This window comes from Pholis gunnellus (genome assembly GCF_910591455.1).
Source record: "Pholis gunnellus genome assembly, chromosome: 1".
NCBI classification, from domain to species: Eukaryota; Metazoa; Chordata; class Actinopteri; order Perciformes; family Pholidae; genus Pholis; species Pholis gunnellus.
In genome coordinates, this window is record NC_136528.1 from 3,569,051 (window position 1) to 3,594,901 (window position 25,851).

Consider the following 25,851-nt stretch of genomic DNA (forward strand, 5'->3'; position numbering starts at 1 on the left):
TGAAGCCCAAAAAAATAGCAAAAGCGTACTTTATAGAATACCGAATCAGAAGGATGGAAAAATGTCTTGAAGATATTTTAATGGTTGAAATATAAATACAACCACAGAAATAATTCTGGCTTTATTTTGAAATTCCTACATATGGCGTGCGTACCGCTAGTGCCGGTCGGCTTTTTGCAGCTCTGACGCGCCCCCTCGTCTTGTGACCGGCAGACTCCAGAGCCAATGACAATACACCATCTGTAAACATGGCGTCTGACTTCAGGTGGAAAAGTGTTACGGGAGTGCTCCTTCTGTGCACATATTTACTTTGTATATTAGCGACTGACAACAAAGAAAAGCCCAAGAAAAAGAAGGATATCCGAGACTACAATGATGCAGATATGGCCCGGCTCCTGGAGCAATGGGAGGTAACGTTAACGTGAACGTTTTCATTCAGGTAGCCACAGACATTAGCAAGCAACTAGCCTAGCTGTAAGCTAGGTATGTAGCTAGTTTAACGGTAAGTAACCAGGAACATGGAACTCCTCGGTGTCCACGCGAACAGTAATAGTTCATCACAATCATGAGCCCCATGTGTGTAACAGTTGTTACATCCTGATATGGGAGTGGTGACGTTAGCAACGCTAGCAGAGAGCTTATCTCGCTTTAGTGTTGTAATGTGACTTCATAGAGAAGTTCTGTTCTCCACCAACGTTACTCCATTCACAGAGGTATCAGCAAGATGTACAGTTTGAAGTGTCAAAAGGGAAAGTGTTTGGGCAGAACGAAGTGCCACGTGAGTGGTCTATAGTTCATATGTCAGTACTTTAAGTGTACTTTAAAACTCTGCACACAATGAGCACAGTCAGCTTTATTGGCCAAGTGTGTAAGCATACGAGGAATTGTTCTCAATGTACTAAAAAACAAGTTAAAGGGAAAATAGAAATAGACAATACAGCATTTTAAATGCATAAAGTACTGGATTACTTTAAAGTCGTGAACTGTACAGTATATACACGTTTTCATTTTATACATTCAAAAATGTTGAGTTGTGTGAAAGGAGTTGTAAAAATAAAGTATGAAGTAACTATAACCATATAAATGTCATTTAATCTTACCTGATGACTCACTGCACATTATCTCTGCTCTTTGTTCCTCAGGAGGATGATGACATTGAGGAAGGTGACCTTCCAGAGCACAAGAGATCTTCTCCCCCCATCGATTTTGCCAAGATTGACCCGTCCAAGCCGGAAGAGCTGCTCAAGATGTCCAAGAAGGGCAAGACTCTGATGGTGTTTGCGACGGTGTCCGGAGATCCCACTGAGAAGGAGACGGAGGAGATCACAGGCCTGTGGCAGGGCAGCCTCTTCAACGCCAACTTTGATATTCAGAGGTAGTCACTCTCTGAACCTTTTATCATTTACAAGAACTTTCCTCAGCTGCATTTGAACCACTATCAAAATGAAAGTCATTCATTAATGATTGTAATGAAGGTTCTGTTAGTTGGACGAGCCAATTGAAGAGATACAGTAGTCCAGATGTTTAGACGTATGGTTGTATGAGGTTCTTCTCCATTGTCGGTGTATTACTACAGTACATGTACTACTGTAGCCCCATTTTAGAAACCTAAAATGCGTCTGGCTGACCTCATGCTGTAGAGTCAGTCCCATTAGTGTCTCAGAGCTCAACGTCCACGTACTAGCTCTTCTCTGGAGAAAACCACATCTGAAGGTCTTCATCAGTGGATGGAGTTTGCTGAGTTGTCATCAGCATTGAAGTACTGAACTTTGTTCTTGTGACAGTAAATTATCACATCGTATAATACTAAATGAAGGCTTAATTGTGCATTTTTTTAAAAACTCTTTATAACTTGTTAGTTGACTTTTTTTCACCACCTGGTGGGAAATATTGTAATTACACCTCATTGTTCAGCCTTACAGTGGATGCACCAACACTGGCAGTGAAAGCAGCCACAGATCACACCCGTTAACAGGTTCAGGTTCCTATGCCGTCTCTAAACTCTGGCGTCGCAGTAGTTCTGATACAGGCTCAAATACACGTAGCGACCTCCACAGTGTAACTCTAGCTTATGATTATAAATCAATATACTTGCAATCAATGATTTCTTGCATTGTAATCAAAATAAATTCATAATCAAACTCTGAAACGTGGAATTTGGGCCAGTAAGGTTACATAAAGCGTACCCAGCTCGCAATACTTTGGTTCCAAGTCGGTACCAAAATCCAGAAAACGGGACAGCACCTGTTTTCTTTTTGTAAAGTCACTATCCAGAGGACGGACCCGAGTTCATCCTAATGTGACGTTGTGAACAACAAATCCAGGTTGACGTGGGCAGAAGGAGCGCTAGTTAGCGTTAGCCGTTAGCAGCCGGAGTACAGTCCTCCTTGGCTAAATAACGGAGCTGCTGTTAAGGGAGGTTGCCTTCTGTCAAATTATGACGTGTTCAAGCCCTACTCAGTAAAAACCAGTGTTGTGCAAAGGCCAATTCTTAAGGTATCATGATGTGTTCAAATGAAATCATTTCAGATGTAGTTTTGGGGCGAGAGAAAGAGACGCAGGGCTCCAGAACAACTCGCACCGCTTGTTTGTAGCAGCAGTAATCAGTGGTGGACAGTAACTCAGTACATTTACTCCAGTACTACTGTTTTACATTTGACTTCAATATATTCATTTATAATGAGTAACACAATGCATTGTTGTATAGTAAGTTAAAGCACCTCAAATATAAAGTGAATAAATGAGCTCTGTCGTAGTCAGCATCTTCCATTTTACTGCATTAAAGGTCTCAATCTATTATTATAATATCAAACATTGTAACGACTAAAAACCTTTTATTTAGGTACGATTTTGAATGCAGGACTTTTGCTTGCAACAGTTTCTTCTAAATCGTGGTATAATTATAGTTCTGGTAGTAATTACTGACAGACAACAGCTGTTTATGCTGGAGTCTCCGCTCCGTAATGATCATCAATACAAACAAACACAATGCTTCCTGTTTGTTCAGCACTGACCTCAGGACGGCTTCAGGACGTATAGTCTCAGAAAGGAAACGGTAATCAGCAGGTTAGACTTCAGCCATGTGGAAATGTAGCCATATGCATATACAGCCAAAACCATTGAAAAAGCCTAAAATGTCCCTAATGATGCATACAAGTCAATGAAGCCGTTATACACTCGCTGAATACAACAGCATCACCATGAACAGTGAGTAAATGATGCGTCGTCCTCCTGCAGGTTCGTGGTGGGCTCCAACAGGGTGATCTTCATGCTGCGGGACGGCAGTGTGGCCTGGGAGGTCAAAGACTACGTTGTGTCCCAGGAGCGCTGCTTGGACGTCACCGTGGAGGGACAGGTGTTCCCCGGGAAGGCCGCCAAGAAAGACGACGCCAAATACAAGCAGCCGAGCGAAGTCAACGCCAAGAAGAAGAGCAAAAAGAAGGCTGAGACCAAGAAGCCCGACTTGGAGGGGAACAGTGCCGGGCATCTGAAACGGGAGCTGTGATGGAGGCTCGGGTCTCTTCTCTTCTGGCCTTAGACGTGCATATTGTGACAACCAGTCTGTCAGCAAGAAGCTGCTGGGGGGGGGGGGGGGGCTGCAGGACCACCACGTGAAGAGTCGGTGGTGTGAGTGGTGACCGTGATCCAGCTCTCCCTCATTGGAACATGTTGCAGTGACTAAGTCATGGTTTAACAAGCTCTTTCAATCAATGCTGTCTGGGTTCTTCACACGTTTGTTGTTGTTATCACCTAATGAAAACCAATGCATTCAGATCCAGTTTGAAAGGTACTTGATTTAAGAGCCGTTCATCAGACCTCCAGGTCCTGCAACGTGTTCTGTTGTCTTTGTTCAGCAGCATTTACAACTACATTCAAATGTAGCGCCCACATTTTCTGTTTGATTTTTCACTGAATATGAAAATAAAAGAATTTTATACAATCATATGAGATTTCTTCAGAAGATATGTGCAAAGAAGAACATTTCCATTCCAATTAACGCGAAAGCGCACAAGGCCGCTGCAACGAGGGACGCAGATGAGGCAGAGGCTGAAAGACTTTCGGCAGCGAGTCATGCATGGATGGTTTGCTGGATTTAGCTGTAGTTATATGCATGATGCCAATCAGGTTGAGACAGGTGGATTAACCTCAACAGGGAAATGAGAGGGAGAAGGGTTTTCTTCTCTGCTGAGGAATTGGAGGTCGGCTTGGTTCATTTGCCATCGACTTTGGTTCCCACTGGAAACCCACAGACACTGGGCTGATGGAGAGTGTGTGAAACAGCAACATGAATATACTAAAGGCAGAGAGACAATACTATTTAAAAAGAGACCGTAGCAACGATGTTATTGTGTTGCTGTGCTATGGGATAGAATGACCAGCAGTGAGAAAGGGCTTAGTGAATGTGCGGTTCGGTCACAATGACATTCAGACAAACTGGTCATCATCATTTATTTCTGTACAAAAGTCCTCAAAGTAATTCAAAGTCATGGAGCTTCAATACTTTACAGGCCCAATCCACATATACAACACATCCATTTGGTGTACACTTAAACAAGCCAACTTTACCAAGAGTCATATGCATATATGCAGTACGAGTGTCCGATACATCTTTTTAAATGGAGCTATAATGGTTTCTTACATACAGTATACATACAGGACAGTAATAACATTACAACTCAAAAGATGGCCCTTGTAGATTTTGATCAACTGTGTCTGTACAATAAATAAGTATAAAATATATCTCTTAGCAATCTGTGGATTTTTAAAAACACATTAAACATACAAAACACTAAATTACTGCAACAACCTCCGAAAAAAGACCAGCTATTTCGGCAAAGGGAGGAGAATACTTTTTCTCGCCGGATTGAAACAAAAGGTTTCTGTTATTTTTAAATGGGGAAATTGCACATTTAAAGATTCCTGATTCGACATTCAATTGACAATTTAATTTAATCTTTTTTTATATTCATGGGCTTCTTGCTGGTTCACTCCAAAAATACAGACAAATGGATCACAAACACTGACAGGAGAAAAATTACAATATCAAGTGAACGTTAACAACCACTGGTCTGGATGCAAAACAAAGAATGTTTATCTTTTTGTTGCTTTCTTCTTCTCCTCCATTCTCTCTTCATACAGTTTAGTCAAACAAAGCAGGCATTTACCCAAGCAAAGAAACCAACTTCTACATCTGTCACATACCACAGAGACCTGCATGGGAAGGATGCTCAGTGATGCACACACATTAAACATGCATTTGATTAGCTAGCTCACACTTTCTTAGTATTTGCTCCCTATGTTCTCATACAGGCTTTGCATCATAAATCACTTTGCAACCATATAGCTGACAGTCCGTTGGAGAATTAGCCAGTAGTTCTACAAATATCAAATAATCAAACTGGAAAAAGAAACTCTTGGAAATTGTTGTTAAATGATCAACGTAAAAGGTGATTAATTGAATAATACGCTTTTTTTTTTATAACATAGATTATCGTGAGAAAGAAAACTGGCAAGCCCAGTCGCCTACGAACCGCAATCATACACAACTCTTTGTAAAAGCATTTGCGTTTCTTTACAATGTGCTGTGCCAATAAAATAAAAAAAAAAGTAAAAAAAGCAAAGCTCATAGTTCAACCAAATTCTGTTGCATTTGCCTTTTGGTTTACGTTGTTTAGACTGGTGTGAAAGCTGTCCGATGATCCAGACCAAACAGGACTGAAACAGCTTGGACTGAGACTACTGTCTAACTTAAAGACTGAACTTTCATGCTTGAAAACAAATGTTTGGCCATGGACAGATTATGAGACCCCTGTGTCCCTGGGCACAGACATGTCCAAGATCTTCCACCCCTCCAACAGACGAGTAACCTATGTTGTAGAGAGACTAACAGCTATGAATGATAAATGGCGGCCTCATTTTTACTTCTTGTGTGTCTTAATACCATTTTGCAGATGAACCAGAACTATCAGAGACATCTTAGCCGTTATTTGTCTCTTCCTTGCTGTTCTGCAGCCCCCTGACCCCTTTGGACCCTGGGCTTGTGCCTGATATGCCCGCTCAGCATTCCATCCATGATCACAATCTTCCCCTTTTGTTAATATCTTTTTAGTTTCCAGGCATGTATCTTGAAGAACTATCCAACTGAAAAGCACTGGCACAAAATCATTTGCAGATTTGTTAATTATAACTTAATCAGGGTGGCGTCATGTTTTCTTCTCGTACAAAATACTTGTGTACGATTGTCATTGGTATGAGTTTAGTTAGATGAATGTATAACTCCAGCTCTGTGAAGATTCTTTTTGTTGGGACTGAGGGCCTCATTATCTGAACTAGTGGTTACAGTCTTACCTCTTCCAGGTAAAGTTGCTCTGCCTTTTCATAAAATGCTCTTGAACGAGTCAGTTGAGCTGGTTTAGGCTCTGATCTGGGGGTAATTGGTTACATCCAACAAGACAGTGGGCCCAGGACACACCCAGAACATGCTGGCCAGGGAAAACTTCAGGGTTTCCAGGAAGAGCTGGAGGATGTTGCCCGGGGAAGGAACCTCTGGACCTACTTTGCTCCTAAATGGTCACAACACTCTCACTCTCCTAATGAGTAACAATACCATCAACTTGCTCATGTCATCTTATTTTTGGAATGGAAAACAGCCATGACTGAGGAGAACTCAAGCCCTCTTTCTTCATACAACTACTTCCATTACTTTTTATGTGAACAAACTAGTGCAACACGATGGATCCCTTTGAAGAGTGTGCACCATTATTCCCATTTGAACAATTATTGCACCTTAACGCTCTCCAAGACAAGAGGCTTTTTGCACCATTCGGAATAGCTACAAACACTTTGCATTTAGATGTGGTCAGACGACACTTACAATCTAGTTTGTGTACAAGTTTAGTCTGGCCTTGTGTCCCCACCAGATGGACGTCCACTACTATTGAGGAGGCTTGCTGGGTCACAGGGAGTAACATAGGGTCAATGTCCCGAGATGCACAAAGGTGGCAGAGTGATACCCAGTTTGCACCACTGTGTCCAAGAGGACCTGCCATTCAACATCACACAAAGATGAAATGCTATTATTTTGGAATGGGAGTGAGAGAAAAGCAAGGAGACAGATTCCGTCTGTCAAGGCAGCAAAACAGGAGGAATAGCTATTCAGGGGAGCTATGGACAATGGGTATGTACCACAATGTGCTGTCAGACGTCAGCATCCTCTCACAGCACCCTTGAACAGTACTGTCTGACAGCGTCATCTGATATAGTCAGTTTGCGTCAAATGAAGTGCTTCTTTTCTTTGTAACTTTCTCCAAACTGTTACTCTCTTTTTCATTCTTCGTACGGCTCCTTTTGAGTAAAGTCCATTTGCACATTCGCATCTTGCCCTCAATAACCGCAAGGTCTTCACTCTGCCTTCTCATGCGACTGTTCATTTTGCCTTTAGACGTGTTTGTATGAACTAATTCATTTCAAGCATAGCTTTACCTCCAAAATGCTCTTTCTAACGGTGTCATCCAACAGTGATAAAGGGTATTGACATTTTTGCTGTCGTGTCAGAGTGCAATAGCGAAGTCCGTTAGAGGGCAGAATATGTTCAAAATGTTAAAAAGGCTGAACTGTCTTTAGCCCCGATTTCTATGCCAAATCTTTACCGGGTGTAGCAAAGGAGCAGTTAGTTCATATCTTTGGCTATTTCAGAGAACTAACACGCCTACTGAACAGCCAACAGGCCAATGTTAACATGAATAACTTAATGTCCATGTTAGTTGGAGCAAAAAACAGATGTTTTCACATTGGGTTATCTGCCCAAATCCAATGGTTACTTTAGCTGACAAGCTAACGTTATGTAAAGAATTATGTTAGTGACACAATGATAGTGTTCAGTCTGAAACAGGACCAATATCGGTAATGTCTATTGATGTCCGTGGAGACAGCCACGTTTCTGCAAACACCCTTGGCTGTTCTGAGCCACTGTTGCTTTGACCTCAAATATGGCCCCCAGAGGCTGTGTTGTCATCTTAAAGTCCTCCACTGATGGGCTTGCTCACACAGATACAATTCATGGTGAGGCAGTGCTGGCTCTGGGAGAGGGTTTTCTCCTTTTCGACACACCAAATCACATCATTCTTTTTCATTGCCAAATCTAGAAAAAAAACACCACTGATCCTTGACAATGGCTTGGAGCAACTGACTGCGGCGCTGGCAGTGTGTATGTGTATGTGTAAGTTTGTGTCTGTGCATTTTGTTGGGGAATGGGGGGGATTGGCAATGTGCGTCGGTATCTGGGGGCTTCATAGTCTCTTTGCTGTCCTCCGCACTCTGCCTACTTTCATAGCTTCATCTTGTGGACCACAGGGACAGGCAGGACCTGATGGATCTTGGCTCGGTTGGCATCTACCTCCACATGGATCCAGTCAGGGTGGAAGGAGCCCTTGAAGCCAACAAATGCCAGCTTATCTGCAGGAGGACAAATTACATTAAAAGTCAGTGACATCATCAGAGCACCAGGGTGTTTCAGCAATGCCATGCCTCACATTTACTTCTGAACAGCAAAGGGGGGACCTGCTTCACTTCTGATCAATAGCCACTGGTTCAGCACACTGGAAGCAGGGGGCTAAAATTGACCCTGGCTAATCTACCTGCCTGTCTGCCAGCCTGCCTTTTTGTTTATATTCATAATGACAATTTTGGGGGAGTGGCTTTGGAGGGAGTCCTGAAGGGACGGACTGTCAGTGTTGCAGACTTGGCCCCGTTCTTGCAATATTTGGTAACGTTCGTAGCTAGTGCTGCTAGCTACTTTCTGGCTGGGTTTTTCAGTTGGATGATTTAAAAAATATATCTTAAGATCTCAAGATTACCAGCCCTGCAATTTGTTCTTACTCTGGGAACAAATTCAGACCCGCCTCAGATCACGCATACGCACCAATGATGAAGCCCCGGCCGGCTGTCTTAATGTTAACACATAGTTTAAATAAATGCATCTCATATTCAAACCGTTAAGCCTTTCATATTTTTGATAGGCTTAACGCCAACATGTATTGATTGAAGAAGAATATTTATTAGATAAAAACGTGAATTTTTTGATTGATTACATCTCTAAGCTTTCAATAAATTGTGACTTTTGGACTCTGGACGCTCTGGAATTATTGGAATCACAGGAGATAAGAAACAATCCTTTATGCAGCCACCACTGGAATCTAATTCAACTCATAGTATAATACGAATAATATTACTGTACTTTGATCTGCAACTGTGAAGAAATACTAAATATTGAATTTGAACACAATAACCTGTGCAGCATTTACATTTAGAATGTCAACATTATGAATGAAGCTTTGAATTAAAAGCTACAGATAGAGGTAGTTACCTTTCAATTTGATGCTTTTGTCTGCTCCAAGTCTTTCCAAGACTTTAGTCCAGCTTCCTCTGGTAACCAAACGTCCCTTAGACGTAATGAGGACGATTGAACTGGAGAAAGAGTGAGAGACAGATTTTTATTTCACTATTTACATTTAGCTGATAGTAGCTACATGCGTCTTGCCTTGTGGAAAATGTATTCAGTTTCTTTGGAGGCCCCGTGCATCGTACAAACTGTTGAAGGACTTTTCGGGTAGTTGGACAGTAATGGAGCAGCCTTTACCCGTCTCTCAGTCCACTGACGTAGTTGTCTATCTGTGCTGGGATGCCCTGTAAGATGGAGTTCCGGAAGCCTTTGTTCTCTACCACCTTCCCATCATGTCCGTCAATCACGGTCAGCTGCACCCCATCTTCTGGTTGGTACAACTTCCTGCCGTTCACCTGTCACAACATGGCCAGTCACACTACAGTTCTGGTGTCTATTAAATGACAGCGCTGCAATAATGTCAATGATTTAGCAGAACTGATATCAAATAACACAGGTCATACATATGTTATATTGTAATTACTTAATTATTCAAATAGTAAAAGTTAAATTGCTACTAAAGGAATACAAAAACAAATCAACCAGTACCTCTAAGAAGAACAGTATGTCTGAAACATGTTGGTGCTGATGCTAGGCTAATCTCTGTAAATCCTTTCCACAGTGTTTATACGTGCCGTGCTCTTTTTCGCAGTTATTGCTAGCTTGCAGGCGCTGGAAAGAGGTTCTTTTCTGGTGCGCCTTAGTTCTTTACTAAGGGCCTTTCCTTCACCATTTGGTGAGATTAAGTTTGTTTTTGGAAATATTGTTTATCCAAATATAATACATGTTGGTATCGGGGCAGCTGTGGCTCAGTGGGTTGAGCGGGTCGTCCTTTAACCATGATGTTGGCTGTTTGAGTCCTGACTCCTACTTTCCAGACGTCGAAGTATCCTTCAAACTTTAAAGTTGCTAAAAATGCTTAGGGTGGGTCAACAAGTGTTTCAAATGACCACTTCGAGCAGATTGCCTGCACACATCAGCGCTGGTTTTTAAGGTTGAATGAAGCGTGTTTTACCTCAGTAAAGGCAAAGTCCTCTTTGATGTGGAAGAACCGAGTGTTGTAGGACTCCAGTTTGACCTCCAAGAAGTGTTCTGGTGAGTGCTGAGAGTAAAACAAGCAAATAAGCTGGAATTATTTCACAACATTTGGAATTTCACAGAAGCAATTTAAAGTTTTCACTTCAAAACAAATAACTGTAAAAAAACCACAGCTGCAAAATGCACTTTAATATAAGCTCCAACCTGTGAGGAAATTGAGATCAGCAGCAGTAAAAAACACAAATCCTAAAAAGAGGCATATACAGGACTGTCTCAGAAAATTAGAATATTGTGATAATCCCCATACGTGTGATTTAGTTTACTGAACCAAGCTGAGTGTTTTTCAAGGCTCAGGAAACCCTTGCAGGTGTTTCGAGTTAATTAGACGATTCAAGTGATTAGTTGAATACCCTACTAGTATACTTTTTCATGATATTCTAATATTTAGAGATAGGATATTTGAGTTTTCTTAAGCTGTAAGCCATAATCAGCAATATTAAAAGAATAAAAGGCTTGCAATATTTCAGTTGATTTGTAATGAATCCAGAATGCATGACATTTTTGTTTTTTTAATTGCATTACACAAAATAAAGAACTTTATATTCTATTCTAATTTTCTGAGACAGTCCTGTATTGCTGAGAAACAGTGCAAGTATGACTAAAATATGTGTTCAGATACAGAGATATGAAAACAAACCTTGTGAAAACAAACCTAGTAAATCAGAATGAACATTTCTGAATAAGTCAGATGCAACATGTTTTAGATGACACAAAATAATTCTGTGGATTTATACACAGACCTGCTTATGTGGAAATGCCATAGATATTGTATTTGTGTGCTAGAGACCTTTTCGACATTGTTGACAAAACGGTCAAATGATTTCAATAGGTTAGCTGTCTGTGTCCTGTTATGACAAGTCAAAAAGTATAGTATGCTCTGTGTAGCATGCAATAGAAATGCATATAGAGAACCTTTGAGGATCACCATGTAAAGTCTGGCACCTGATGAAATCTCTGACTTGCTAACATCGTGTGGGCCTTAGTGTAGCCTGAGTGTAGCATAAGTATAGCCCGACTGTAGCCCGAGTGTAGACCGGGTGTTGCCTAAGTATAGCCCGAGTGTAGCCTTCCTTTGCAGTCATGGCCCCTCGACTCTGACTCTGTGATCATGCAGGGTATTGTCCATCTTAGTCAATTAGTTACTATGTTCACCATTCTGTCAGTTCAGTTCCACTACAACCGCCTGTAAAAACATCTATGTAGAGCACAAAGCCTCGTTTGAACATTTTAATTTACATTTAACTGCCCCCCCCCCCATCCAACCCCTTCTCTCACCAGCCTGGCGTTGGGTATCTTTCTGGGCATGGGTACATCCACAACGGGCAGCTCAGCGTGTTTGGGGTAGGCCTGGGCCATGCAGTTGCTGGGTAAACTGCCTTTAGGGACGACGGCTGTGATCTTCACCCTCTCACAACCCTTGACAGAGCAGAAGGCAAACTGTGCCCTGTCGTTATGGGCCTTGACCCTCAAGAAGAGCAGGCTGCAATACACAGTAGAGAATTAGACATCAACACATACAGGACCTTTTTAATCTGCTCACCTTTTAGTTCCATTTATTACAGAAATGCATGGCATTCACCAAAATAAAACAATTGGAGGAATTCACTTATAATTCTAACTTCTGTATCTCATTATTTACCCATCCTTAGTCCCGCCCCTCCCTGTGCTACAATAACAGCTGAGCAAGCAGAACCTCTGCCCCCTTTCCTGTTGGTTAGATGCTACATTTGTCCAAAGGTAACAATATTACTATGTATGTAACATTACGTTGGTGAAACTGTCTTCATGGACACATTGTATATAGTCACACCCGTCACACCCGTGATCGCTTGTAGTGACGTCAGCTGTTGAAAACACCAAGAGAACAAGTAGTCAAGCCTTCAAAATTAAAATACAGACTCATCCGTGTTTATTATCTACACCAGACATTAACGTAAGTTACTACGAGCAACCACGGACACATTGAGCTGATGGATACTTAAAACCCCCTGAAAGCCTCAGCAGCAATACTTTAGGGGATCTCCGGAAAAACCTTTATTCATTCCATTTAAATTCATTATTCACATATATTGTTTTCTTTTCCTTCTGTGCCACAGAAAACACTGTATGGTCCGAGCGACACAAATACAGTGTGTGTGTGTGTGTGTGTGTGTGTGTGTGTGTGTGGAATCTGTTGCAGAGCATAGTTGTGTGTGTGTCCTTATCGTTTACAACATTAACCTTGGGGATGTGTGAACAAAGCGTGTAGCCTAGTTTATTGCCTTGGCATGCATCCATGAAATCTTGTCGGCCCACATTGTGTATCGAGTCTGGTGAAGACCTCAGAATAATAACACTGGAGCACTAGGGCGACCCCCCCCCCCCCTCCCCAACTGCCACTGGGTATGTCGCACACAGTTTGAAACGGTTGTGATCATATCGGAACCCTGTAGAACTGTAGTCGCTAGAACGTGCAACAAGCAGACATTTTGATGCTGTCAACAGTTTGAATTCAATGTTTCATCTGGATAGTGACATCAAAAGCTATTGGATCAGTTTGCTTCCTCCTTATTTCTGTGATAATGTTAAAGAATCAGTCCGAGTGCAAACGCTGGAAGGTCTCGCATTAAAGCGGAGAACGACCTGGCAGTGAGTGTGTGTGTGTGAGACTGAGGTTTAAATAGTGGATGCAGCAGAGTGAGCAGGTGAGAGTGATGAGCTCAGTGTGACTGGCAGGTGCACTGAATGAGCTGATTAGGTGAGCGAGAGGTGGAAGAAACAGGATAGTAGTGGCAGAGCTGTGACACATCTTCTTACATTATATTATAAGTCTAACAGGGAATAGAGTGTGGTTTTATTAATGTTCACACATAAAGACAATACAGGTTAGCACAACCTGGGTCTATTTGTGTAGCTGTAGTCATCATTCCTATCAGTAATATTAATATTTGAAATGAAGTCAATGAGCTTATTCAATAAGAATCCTGGAGTCACTAAACACTGCAGATCACACGGGGAAGCCCACTCATTTGGAAGAGGTGTTGAAAGGTGAAACGATTGACCAAGCTATCCACTGGAAAGGACCATCCCAGTTTACAGACCCACTTCCTGCTTAGCCGTGGGCTCTCAGTGTCCCGGAGCAGTGAGGGATCATTATGGCATTCACCTCCAAAGGAGGTACTTCAGATAATCGGGATAAACTGTTGGTTTGTTTACAGATTCTGTGTGGACCCGAATTTATAGCACATGCTTTTACACTGACTGCTGTAAAGGTTGCTTGAGAGTGGAGGCGAGCGAGTGTTTCTTACCCAGTGTCTTCCTCCCAGTAGTAGTATCCTCTCGCCAGATGGGAGTGGTTGATCTTCTCCCTTGCCGTTGTCCTCATGAAGACGCCCGTCTTGCGGGTCTGCTTGGTCAGGCGGTTGTGGATGTCGGCGATGACGGTGAAGGTGGTGCCTTGTGGGTAGCAGAGGCCCACGTTGATCCAGTCATTTCTGAAACACCCCGAACACAGCACTGCTTTCATCTCAGCACACACACATGATTACGTCTACCTTCACATGAATTCTGAATAGAGCTGAAACGTTCTCCGGCTTTAGCTTTTCCAGTGTGAGGATCTGCAGCTTTTTTAAAAAAAGAAAAGAATCTATTTTTTGGTGAAGACATTTGAGGAATCTGGGAATGTCTGATGGGCACTTTACACTGTTTTCCACTGTTTTGGGGAAATGGCAGGAAAGATTCTGGTGTGTAAAAACATGCTTTACACATGGATTAGAAAACCATGTGTCAGTTGGGTATTGGTGCATGTTCTCAAAGGAATACTTCATCCTGAAAATGAGTATTTGTATATCATTTTGTTTTTTCTCTCACGCCTCCGCAGTGAACGAAGAATCCAAAAGAGTAAATCCTTGATGAATTGAAGAAAAAACCTCCTGCAGTATATTCCAAGTGTTATCTTTCCAGTTGTATGCTCACTACTTTACAAACAATATGAAACTATACAAAACACTTCTGCCACTACCGTCTCAAGCCTCCGTTTACTTCACTTCATCAAGGATTTACTCTGTTTCCAGATTCTTCGTTCGCCATGGAGGCATGCAAGAAAAACAAAGTCACACAAGGTGAGTAATTGATCAACGAATAGTCATTTTAAGGGTGAAGTATCCCTCGAAATATATACTCTAATATCCTGTATACAGTTAAAGCACATGTTATATCTCAAAATACACAGCTACTTCCCCTTCTTATCTTAATCATTTATAAGCAACCAAAGAGCATCTCTCTCTTTGCAAATTGCATCTCTTACAGACTTGGAGATAAAGTTGTGAACACCGGCTGAATATCTATTATTAGACTCATTATAACTGTGTTATAACTGCTACTGTGTAAAGAGAATACTCCTGTTAAAAAGAACCTTATTTGTTTAAAGTGTTTGTAAACCAAATGTTATTGACCTTTTGTTCATATAGCAGCACTTTACAATAAAAGTGCGCAATACACTACTTTTGAATTCATTATTGAATTTTGCACATAACAATGAGATTAATCGCGATTACAAATTGTAATCGTTGCCCAGCACTAGTTTTAACTTTTCCATTTTTTTTTTACTTCATAGTTTTTTGCTTTACTGAACTCCCAGTTCTGAATCAGGAAAAAATAGAAAAGAACAAAATGAAACCTTCAAACCTTAAACTCCCCCAAAGTCAAACAATTCATTAACAAGACAGATAATTCAAAGGATTATCATAAATATATAACCGCTTTCTGCTGCGTCTAATGCAAAGGTGGCTGCATTAATATATCATACATACAAGTAAGGAAAGAATGGCCCATTAAACCGGATCTCAGCTCTTTCTGCAGAGACTCTGCCCCTCTTGCTGTATTCCTCTGTGAACTGTAGATGGAGCCATTGGTTTATGCACCGTGGTTTGAAAGCCACCGGCTCCTTACTGACAGGGTGGACTCAGCCATGAGGAATAGCTGACACACTTGAAATGACAAGCAGCTTTTTATGCAGTTGAAATAGCTGAAGGCCACACTGTAAACACCATCGGAAGGGAGGAGCACAAAGTGAGGCTCTCTCCATTTCTGTGGTGAATCTCAGCAGGAGTGATGGCCTCCATCAGTTTACTTCACCCGGCATGAATGATCTGTGTGACCTCAGGGCTGCCATGTCGTCTACAGAAAGCATTTAAGGGAGGGGTCAGTGTTCTTAACGAAATTCATCTTGTCAGGTCATCAGTCACAACATGTTATGTTTAACCCTGAGGTCTCCTCTGTGCCACATTCTGTCTATAACTGGATAGCAAACCAACCACCACATGAACGGTCAAGTCATCAGGAAACGAAACTCTGCTGAGTTACGCAATAATTGGCCTGCTGTGTGGAGATGTGAGAGTAAGTAAGCTTTGAATTTCTCCTCAAACTTAATCCCACCTTCAAGTTAAGGCTTTTCAGGACAGGCATAAAGACTTGTGACTCTTGATGTAGCATTGCGCTACTATTGTTAGACTCACTATGGACCGTTTAGGAAAGGATCAAAATCGATGCGTCTGATTCACTGACCTAATGCCTACATTATCCACAATGCAACTGGATTGCAGAGATTTTGCAGAGATTTGCATGTTCTGCTAGTAGGGACCCATGAAGCCAGGAGCCTGTAGCCTGCAGCAGAGATGAGTGCGGTGAACTCACTGCTGTCGAGCTCCACACAACCACAATGTTTTCAGACTTCAATCCCAACCAACGCTGTGACACAAGGGACATAAATCTGCTTTTAACCTGTGATGCTAGTTATGTGTGTTTTTGTTTTGTTAATTACTGTTCTAATGGAATCTCTCTGCCTTGTTATTATTATTATTTTACCATGTAAAGTGCCTTTGAGTACCTAGCGCTATACAAATAAAATGTAATCATATTATTATTCATCAGACTTCAAAAAGCTTGCTCTGGAGCAGCAGCAGGCGTTTTAGGACATTCTTTATTTTTTATGCTGTCTCATCTGACCACATCTAAAGGACGTGTTTAGCTCTGTTCTGAAGGATCCTGCCATCGTAGCCTCCTCCCGGCTGCCTGCACTGCCCGTCTTTTGCATGATCAATCATACTAATTGGGTTAATGCAGTGGTTCCCAAACTTTTTCTGTCAAGCCCCCCTTTGATGATATAGGAACATTGTAAGCCCCCCCCCCACCACACCCGACCCCACACACCCCAAATGAGTCGTAGCAATGCCAGACGGTGTTCAGCAGCCTTCGGTGCTCCCTGAGTGAGGCTCCGGTGCTTGCCCCAGCTGACCCCAGCTTGCCCTTCACACTGGACACAGACGCTAGCGGGGCGGGCGTCGGAGGAGTGCTTTCCCAGGCAGGAGGGGGAGCGAGTGGTGGCGTACTTCAGCCGGGCGTTCAACAAAGCTGAGCGGCGCTGTAAATCAGGCACTTCAAGTACTATCTGTGTGGCCTGCCATTCACTGTGAGAACGGACCACTCTGCTCTGCAGTGGCTCAAGCCCTCAGACTGCGTTCTGCTGTTAAAGAGTCAGGCTGGTGAGCAGGTCAAGCGCTGGTCTGGATTGGTCGATGCTTTTCAGTGGGTCAAACATGTGGAGTTGTTTCTCTGGGATTATTTTAAAGTCTGTTTCGACATTTATTATCCTTCTCTTTTAGATTTATGAGTGGAAACAGACATCTTTTTCAGTATTTGTGCATTTACAACAAGGTTATGAACAGAATACAGTTCACAACCCTTTACTTGTCCCTGTAATGTTCGATAAGTACATTTGGATATTTTTTTACACAACACCTTGTATGCAATTGATTATGTTTTGCACAAAGATATTCATTTTCGCCTACATGTTATTAACCTGTGTGACAAAGATAATATCGTGAAAACAGGATAATAATGTGTGCACACAAACTCTATATCTACAGTTCACAAGAGACATTGTGTGAAAGAGATATAAATCAATAACTGTGAGCACACTATATGGATTTAATATTCACAAATTATCTTGTGCCCACAAGTTATTATTTTTGACAGGCAATATATTCATTTGTGCAAGTTATGCTTAAGCTTGTGGGCACGTATTGTGTAAAGTCTTGATCGTTAGTTGGGCTTGAATTTGTCAATAATCTGCCCGTAGACTGCAAATGAACATAATTCATTTGACAGAAGTTATATTATGTGTGCTGTCCATGATAAGTAAAGTAAATGATTTTCACCTGTTCAAACTCAGATCAGACAGAAGCTGCTGCAGACATGCTGAGTGTGTGAGGGTGCTGTGTGTCATGAGTGTGTGCTGTGTGCTGACGGAGGTGCTGCTGCTCATGTGTCCACTGACTTATTGAAGTTGATCGGCCAGATGGTGACCTCAGCGGGCGCTGCCTGGTCCCAGTGGATGGTGTAGCCTTTGGCCAGTGTGATCACCGGTTGGAACTGCTGGTAGTGTTTCTTCTTCCCCAGCGCGCCCTCCAGCGTCAGCGGCCGATCGGGGTACTCATCCCTCACCATGAGCATGTTCTGGTTGGCGGGGTTACGTGTCTGGACGTAGATCTGGAGAAAACAGAACCATGGATTTAAAAGGCCGGTTCGAGTGTTAGGACAACTTACTTTTAAAAAGCATTACCCAACATCAATATCATCATATAGTTCATCTCATTTTGTGCGACTTAAAAGGTAATACATACAGATTGGGAGCATTACTGGCCTCTCAACGTGGCCGAGGCTAACGGTGCTAATAGTGTGAACAGCGCAAACACTGGCAACAGTTCTGACAGAGTTACCAGTATTTACCGGAGTGGAAATAGGAGGGTGGGCGCTACACCTCCATGAACACGCTGTCGGTCGGGGCAGCGTTATCAGCTGTCATCACCGTATGAGAGCAGTGCAGAGCGGCAGCCATGAGCTAACCAGTGGGGTCGCTTACATGCACTAAAGGGCACACTAACATGCACCAAAAGGCACACTAACATGCACTAACATGCACTAAAAGGCACACTAACATGCACTAACAGGCACACTAACATGCACTAACATGCACTAAAAGGCACACTAACATGCACCAAAAGGCACACTAACATGCACTAACATGCACTAAAAGGCACCAAAAGGCACACTAACATGCACTAACATGCACTAAAAGGCACACTAACATGCACTAAAAGGCACATGGCAGGCCGGCTATGTGAACAAAGCAAAGAGAAGCTCAAAAGCTTCAAGTTGTTGTGCTAAGCTAAGCCCAACATGTCCTGTATCAATGTGTGTACTGGACACAGATATACTATCATTGTGAAAAATGCATGAATTATAAATAATCTGACACACTACTGTGTATACAACTACTAATATAACCTCATTCAGGATTTCAAAGAACTAATTGTGTAAACTGATGGTGATATACAAATGCATGTAATCAACTAACGGCAAAGGGTGCAACAAGCAGCAGATTGGTGCTTGTGAAGGCTGATTTGGACGAGGGTGAGGATGAATGTGTGAGTGAGTCTGTCGCTGCCGCTGACCCACCTGTGCATAGTGGCCGCTGCAGATGGCAGCCTTCCAGTCGGGCACGTCGATGCAGTCGGGGTGACGGAGCAGCCAGTTGTCCTCTTTAACGAGGAAGGCTCCGGGATACTCGCTGACCGAGCCGTCGATGTCGTGGAAGATGGTCGTCTTGTCCCCGTCCATCTGCATCTTATTGAACCAAGGACCTGGCTCCCCGAAAAACACCCGAGATGTGATCTACAGCGGAGCGATGGAGTGAAAGGCACACATTTAGTAGCTGCTCATAGTGGGTATTCTACACATCATCTGGTGAGAAGGAATTTCATTGATTTACATTCAAACTACTTTTCTTGTCAAAGAAGTACAAAATACGACTTTTCTACCACTTCATTGGGAGCTTTTGTATTCATGAGAAACGTTTTGACGCAGCATGCGGCTGTCATGGTCTCAGCCCGATCAGCCTCTTCGGTTCCTCGCTCCTCACTCCTCTGGCTTTGTGACCCGTAAATCGATCTCAGCGCTGATGAATGATCTCTGACTCAACAAATGTAACCGTTCCTTACATTTTCACAAGTTGTAGTTATTTATCAAACTTTCTGTCCTTCGCGTTTTGTAGCTCCTCATAAGTCTCTGTTCACCTTGATATTTTTATGTTTTTACTCTAAATCCAGTTTAACTGCTCGAATCCTGACAAGATGTTCACAAGAGCAAACAGCTGCTCGTCAGATGATCACATAAGAACATTCTCCTGGATTCAGCACCAACTTTCTGTATTTCATGTTGTCATATAGAAAGACAGGACTGTTTATATATATATATATATATATATATATATATATAAGAATAATTCTAGTCACATTACGCAGGCTGTGAATTGAAGGTAAATAGTTGTCATACAGCACTATTATGCTCATAAAAAACAGTTATATCAAAACAATGGACAGCTGATGCAGCAATGACACTCGTTATATTTAACCGACGTGTCTTTAAAGGCGAGGATATCTCATTTGTTAAATGTCTGTCGCCTCGACCACTTTTTCCTCGCATCTCTTCGGGGGAAGGAATTGAGGAGGCACAAAATTAGGAAAGGAGAAATGAGACCCTCTCATTCTCCCTCCTCTCTCTGCTCCTCTCTGTGTTTGTGAGTCAGTGGAGGCAGAGCACTCCTGCTCGGCTTCAGCGCAGGTGCAGCTGATCAATCAATCAATCAATCAATCAATCAATCAATCACTCTGTCCTGCCGACAGACCTGCCATCCATCAAGCATGCAGTTTAAAAGCACCCGTCCTCCTGTCGTTCCTCATCAGCTTGTTACCGCTATCAGCCCGGTAGATATCGGCCTCTGTGTTCCTCGTGAAGAGTTTCCTTGTTTGCTTTACATGCTATTAACCACACTAACCCCACACCACCCCGTTTCGTTTAAGAGACGCAATGGTTTGTAAATGAGACCCCAGACGTTTAGTGTATTTCACACACAGCTGACTCACAGGTACGTGGTCAAAGATGATGTTAGTGACGTTGTTGTTGGGGCAGCTCTGCCACGAGTTGTTGAGCCTGAAGCCCAAGGCGCTGGTGTGCCGTCCATCCAATGCTGTGTATTTCCGGAATGTACAATTCTGCATGTTGATGGGCCCATCGTAGATCTGCATGCCTCGGATAGGAAAGTCACTGCAGGGAAACACACACACACACACACACATTAACCCATCAGCAATGTTAACGAGTCTGACAGCAGGCTATGCACGTCCATCACTGACTGAGGACGATGTATGAAGGATTACTAACTTGTTTGTAGAGCACTATGACACCCGGAAGGTGCACTGAGAACAGTCCAAAAGTGTAACGCTGGACACTTCTGACCCTCAGCCGTCTCTATCTTGGCTACGTGGCGGGAGGGGAGGTTCCAGTGAACACCGCACGATACAAATGAAAGTTCAGTACCACTGTGCTGTGGTCATAGAGAAGCCATGCGTATTGTTTTTTGGGGGTTTATTTAGCAGTTCTGTCATGATTTGGTACCACAAACAAGCTAGCTAGCTAACAGCGGCGCTCAATTCTAGTGAGTGCAGAACAGCAGTGTTCGATTTCCGACAAAACTACCCAGTCGAAAATTCACGCACTACGCAAGTTAGTACACAGAGTACACAGTTTACTGCTTGGTGTACTCACATAAGTATTCGAATTGAGACACAGCATTAGTTTCACCCACAGTATAAATAAAAAAAGACTTACGTCAATTACATTTAGAGGGAAACATGCTTGTTTTATGTATATATAATATAATAATATATAACATTTGTAATCAAAGTCTGCTTCAGTCATCATAGGAAGGAGGTCAGAGGAGTTCAAACATGTGACTGTCACCCAGGAGACCAGTGTTTGTGTCCTGTGAGCAACCAAAAGTCATTTATTTGAACCCAAACCAAACAAACCCTTCATCAACCTCTGAAATGTTAGATTTCACTAGTAAGCGAGTGATTGAAGTATTTTGAAGTTAGTCACTGAAGTACAGACAGTTGTTAAATTGTTGTTATTTACACTGACAGGGAGGCACTAACTGGTCCAGAGCTGCTCGTTTTACCCAAATCATCGATCTGTTACCTGATTTATACTCCTGCACCTGTGCGTTCTGTGTCACACCAGGAATATATATATATATATATATATAATATATATACATATATATACAGTTAGCTGACATGTTAACCACATTCACTTTGTAAGTTGATAATGTTACAAATGTTGAGAGGGATTATTAACTTGTTCCATACAACAATACTAAGACTGGATTTGTTGTTGGCCATTGTGACACGTTCAAGTTCAGACGGTAAATAACACAAAGAGAGAAATACCAACGACCACATGAAGACTCTGGTGCTTTGTGGACTGGGGAAGGAAGTGTGTGCACAGCCGACTCCCTGCCATGGATTCTGCTGAAGCGTTCAGCACTGCACAGCGTGACAGCACTTGTGAAATGGCGTGCCCAAGTTCAGCTAGTTGCATCAAAGAATGTCGGGCTGAAGATGAAGTTCTCTCTTTTTTCCCCACACAATAGAGGAATCTCGGTTAATACTCTTAAACCAGGATGTGATGTCTACATCCACAAACACATTACCAGGACATTCCAAATCCTGATCATAACCAGAATACTAGTGTTCACGTGACATGTTGAAAATCAATGGTTGAATGTAAACTCTTTGGGTCCTCGGACAGCAAAGTCAAAATACAAACATCTAACCATTTATCACCTCGATGCGTCTGTGAAAGCAGAACAAGCTAAAACAGGCTGTAATTGTCCCTTACATGCCACGTGGCAGGGTTCTTCCAGTGAGGTCAGAGCCCCCGGGGCCCCAGATCCTGTTGTCAAGGAGGGGCATCCCACGATTGTCACTTTCACCCACAAACAGCGAGTTCTTCACCTGCTGACGAGAGCCGTCGTCATCCGGAAAGGTCCCTCCACTGCACACACAGACAACATATACATCTTTGTGATAGTCAAAAGGGAAAGTAGACTAAAAATGATAAATCACACAGTGCATTGTTCCAGTGCTATTTCTAAATGAGTTCTAAATTCTAAACAGTTAGTGATAAAGTCACTGAACTAGAAAATGAGAAAGCTGAAAGCTGAAACCATTTTGAATAATGAACGTCCGGCATTATTCTGCAGTGTTCTCTGTAATCCGCAGCGTGAGGCGGAACTTAGAAATGTACAGGACGTCTGTCTACCATCCAACTCCACTGCAGTTAGCTGAAGCTAAAACTGTTGAGCTAGATAGCTTCAGCTCGATGCCGTATGCACAGGAGATCTTTTGATATCTCTCTGTGCAGCAATGTTTAGATGTAACAAGTACAAAGCAAGCACCCGTGGTGTTAAAGGGGAACCAGATCAGTTTACCCGTCATGGCTCGTACTACTCAGCATGAGAAGACGGCCGTACAGTGTCTTCTGTGGCTCAACACTGACTGGTCCAGTCTTTGCTCATATCTTCCCTCGGATGCCAACAGAAATGGAATCGTTCTACATTAATGAACGTCAGCATTGGCAGTTTTGTCGGATGTTGTCGCCGCAGCAGGAGAGATTAGCTGTCGCCGTCAATATAGCGGCAGTGGAGAATGTATTTCTTAAGTGGACGACATTTACCATCAGCAATGATTGGACCGGTGGTGAATGTCCCTTGAAGGTCAGGATATCTCAACCTATGCTGCACAGCAATTCTTTATTAAATCTGTGTCTCACTAAACTTCATGTAAGTGTTCCACTAAATACCTGGAGAAGCTTTAAGCACCTGTGAGCATCCTGCCTCTCAGGTCTCTGCCTATGAACACATGGGACCGGTAGTACTTAAAGACATTTCTGTGCATGTATCTAAATGTGCATTCACATTAGGTGTTCGGTTGTTTTTTTTTTACAGATATTAAAAGACCTGCACAACATGAAATGGCTAAACCTCATCTTTCTGTGTATTACAGTCAACATGTGGTAAGAATTGGGACAGACAAGCCCAGCTGACCGGACACAATGAAGCTATACGTTTAGCTATATTGACATTTAAAAAGAACGAGCTCATCTTTTTTTAACTGTACACACACAGCCTCAGTGACGTCATTATTTTTGCCAAAGCTCTGTTCCCCCCAACACACTGAGACACCAAGCTGGCGTTTAAAGATTCATACATGCAGTTTTCATCCGGACGGGGGCTTCAATGGAGAAAAGAATGCGTTTACAAATGCACGCAGACTCAAAGGCTTTGTAAAGTCTGATGAAAACTTCTCACCAATTCCCACCTTTGTGAGCATCACACCCCTAAATGACTCTCCACACTGCATCAAAGCGCTCTGTTTCCCAGTGCGCCCCAACAGGCTCCTTATAAGGTGTTTTCCAATTACTCGTACAGACAGAGTGAGAGAGAGGATCATGCATACACTGGTAAATACAAACAGAAGTCCATTATTTCTGTCCATAGAGATATGAACAGTGTGTGTGTGTGTGTGTGTGTGGGGGGGGGGGGGGGGGGGGGGGGACTCATACCTCGCCAGAGTGAGGCCAATGCCATTATCAGCAAATCTAAACAAGAAAGAGAGAATATTATCACCGTGAGAACACACACACACACACACACACACACACACACACACACACACACACACACACACACACACACACACACACACACACACACTCTGAAGGTTATCATTATTATTAGATATAGGATGAATTTGTCCCTTTTATCTTTTTTATTGAACGTGCACAATAACAAACGACCTGTGCTACACGAACATAATGACGGTATTAAATAAATGTAAGTTCTACATACTGGCAGTCATCCAGCCAGACATCCCCTCCTCTCAGCCAGGCTCCGTGGTCCTGGTTCTTATAGGCTACAAAGTGGTGGATTAGAGCAGGGACTCTGGGTTTGAAGGGATCAGCGTCCTGGTGGGGGCCGTACCTAAACAATTCAACAACAGACATACAGAGAAGAGATGACAGTGTTCACTTGTAACGTCCTTGTATTGAGATGCATTGTATTCCTATGAGTGTGCTGTGCCTGCAGGGCTGCAAAGTAACGAACTACAAACGTTGTGCAATACGCATGTATTTGTTATATAACTCCATTTTTCTTCTTCAAACATATAAAACGCAACAATTGTATCGGTAATTGTATTTCTGAAGGAACATAAACCCACTTTCAAATGTATGTCAAATGTTCAATATGTAATAGTCCTTTGAACATTGGTATGAAATCTACTGCATGACGGCAATCATAATTACACATCGACTCTGAAACTTTGGTCCATCATTAAAGTTTTCAGTTTGTTTGACTTCTCAGAGCCACCGTACAGACAAACAGCATCATCCGAGATGATATCGTGGTTTGTATAGCCCGATATCACAAACACAAATTTGCCTCAGAGGGCTTCATCATTTCTACAGTTTGTGACACCAGAAGAGGAAAGAAAAGGAGGAAACCTCAGGGAGAGCAACAGAGGAGGATCCCTCTGATAAGCTGATTCACTCCGTCTCCCGACACAAAGCACTGCAGAGATGCAGAATTTAACGATAGATTGTGGCAGGTGTTTGCAGAACATCTTAGAATCCAAAGGATGTAGGAAGGTTAGACAGTAGAGGTTGCGCTCTAGACAGCTAACCGATTGAATCGATATCCCTGTTTAGGACCAGCACCATCCATCGCTCTCACATAATTCATTCAGTTTTGCTTCAAATCAAATAATAAAACACCTCAGAATCAGTGTGCAAGGTGTCTGTGCGTAACAATTTTGATCAGATAACGGATTATAAAAATGCAAACAAAAAGATGTACTTGGTGCGCAAAGGTCTTTAGACTTGAGTTGGACATGGTCTGATCACAGCCCTGGCATGAGTATGCAATTTGAATATAGAGGCAGCCACAGAATGTAAATACACTGAATGGCTACTGAAAAAAATACGATCCTTGAATAGGACCATAAATAGGGTTTGATATGACGAAAGTCCTAAAGATTACACCTTTAATTGATTTGTGTTGATGTTCTTTCAGCAGGACAGAATAACGTAGCGTCCTGCTGTTCCTGTCCAGTCAGGATCACTTTCCATTACAAAGTTGCTTCTGACAGTCCGAGAGAAAGCTTTCTGAGAGAGACAACATCTCCTCCCTTTCAAAGAGCGTCATTGAAGTGAGACGGGACTGGTGCAGAGGGTGTATTCACACTGAAATGATGAGGTCAAGATGACGCATCGGTTCGATCACACCGAGCGCATTGGGACCAACCATCACACAGACTGGTGTTCTACTTCTTCTTGAGTTGATTTCAAAAACACTCCCTGCTGTCATTCCATTTTAA

At 42.5% G+C, this 25,851-nt stretch overlaps 2 protein-coding genes across 2 annotated transcripts in view; one reads left to right on the forward strand and one right to left on the reverse strand.

The window, feature by feature from the left end:
* The first annotated feature begins 232 nt into the window (after nt 1–232).
* On the forward strand, nt 233–4,982 carry mesd (mesoderm development LRP chaperone). The gene is made up of 3 exons (XM_079156925.1): nt 233–410; nt 1,143–1,375; nt 3,238–4,982. Exons 1-3 carry the CDS (start codon nt 249–251, stop codon nt 3,503–3,505), a joined length of 663 nt encoding a protein of 220 aa, XP_079013051.1. The 5' UTR covers nt 233–248; the 3' UTR covers nt 3,506–4,982.
* Nucleotides 4,983–5,120: 138 nt separating this feature from the next.
* Nucleotides 5,121–25,851, reverse strand: part of cemip (cell migration inducing hyaluronidase 1) — a 129,057-nt gene continuing 108,326 nt past the window's right edge. The window contains exons 18-29 of the mRNA XM_079156914.1: nt 24,327–24,458; nt 24,041–24,076; nt 22,316–22,471; nt 20,500–20,680; nt 19,034–19,249; nt 17,853–18,064; nt 13,825–14,010; nt 11,813–12,017; nt 10,455–10,541; nt 9,638–9,795; nt 9,365–9,465; nt 5,121–8,454 (exon numbers count right to left, since the gene is read on the reverse strand). Coding sequence (XP_079013040.1) covers nt 8,327–8,454; nt 9,365–9,465; nt 9,638–9,795; nt 10,455–10,541; nt 11,813–12,017; nt 13,825–14,010; nt 17,853–18,064; nt 19,034–19,249; nt 20,500–20,680; nt 22,316–22,471; nt 24,041–24,076; nt 24,327–24,458 — 1,798 coding nt within the window. The 3' untranslated portion in view covers nt 5,121–8,326. The remainder of the gene's footprint in view (nt 8,455–9,364; nt 9,466–9,637; nt 9,796–10,454; nt 10,542–11,812; nt 12,018–13,824; nt 14,011–17,852; nt 18,065–19,033; nt 19,250–20,499; nt 20,681–22,315; nt 22,472–24,040; nt 24,077–24,326; nt 24,459–25,851) is intronic.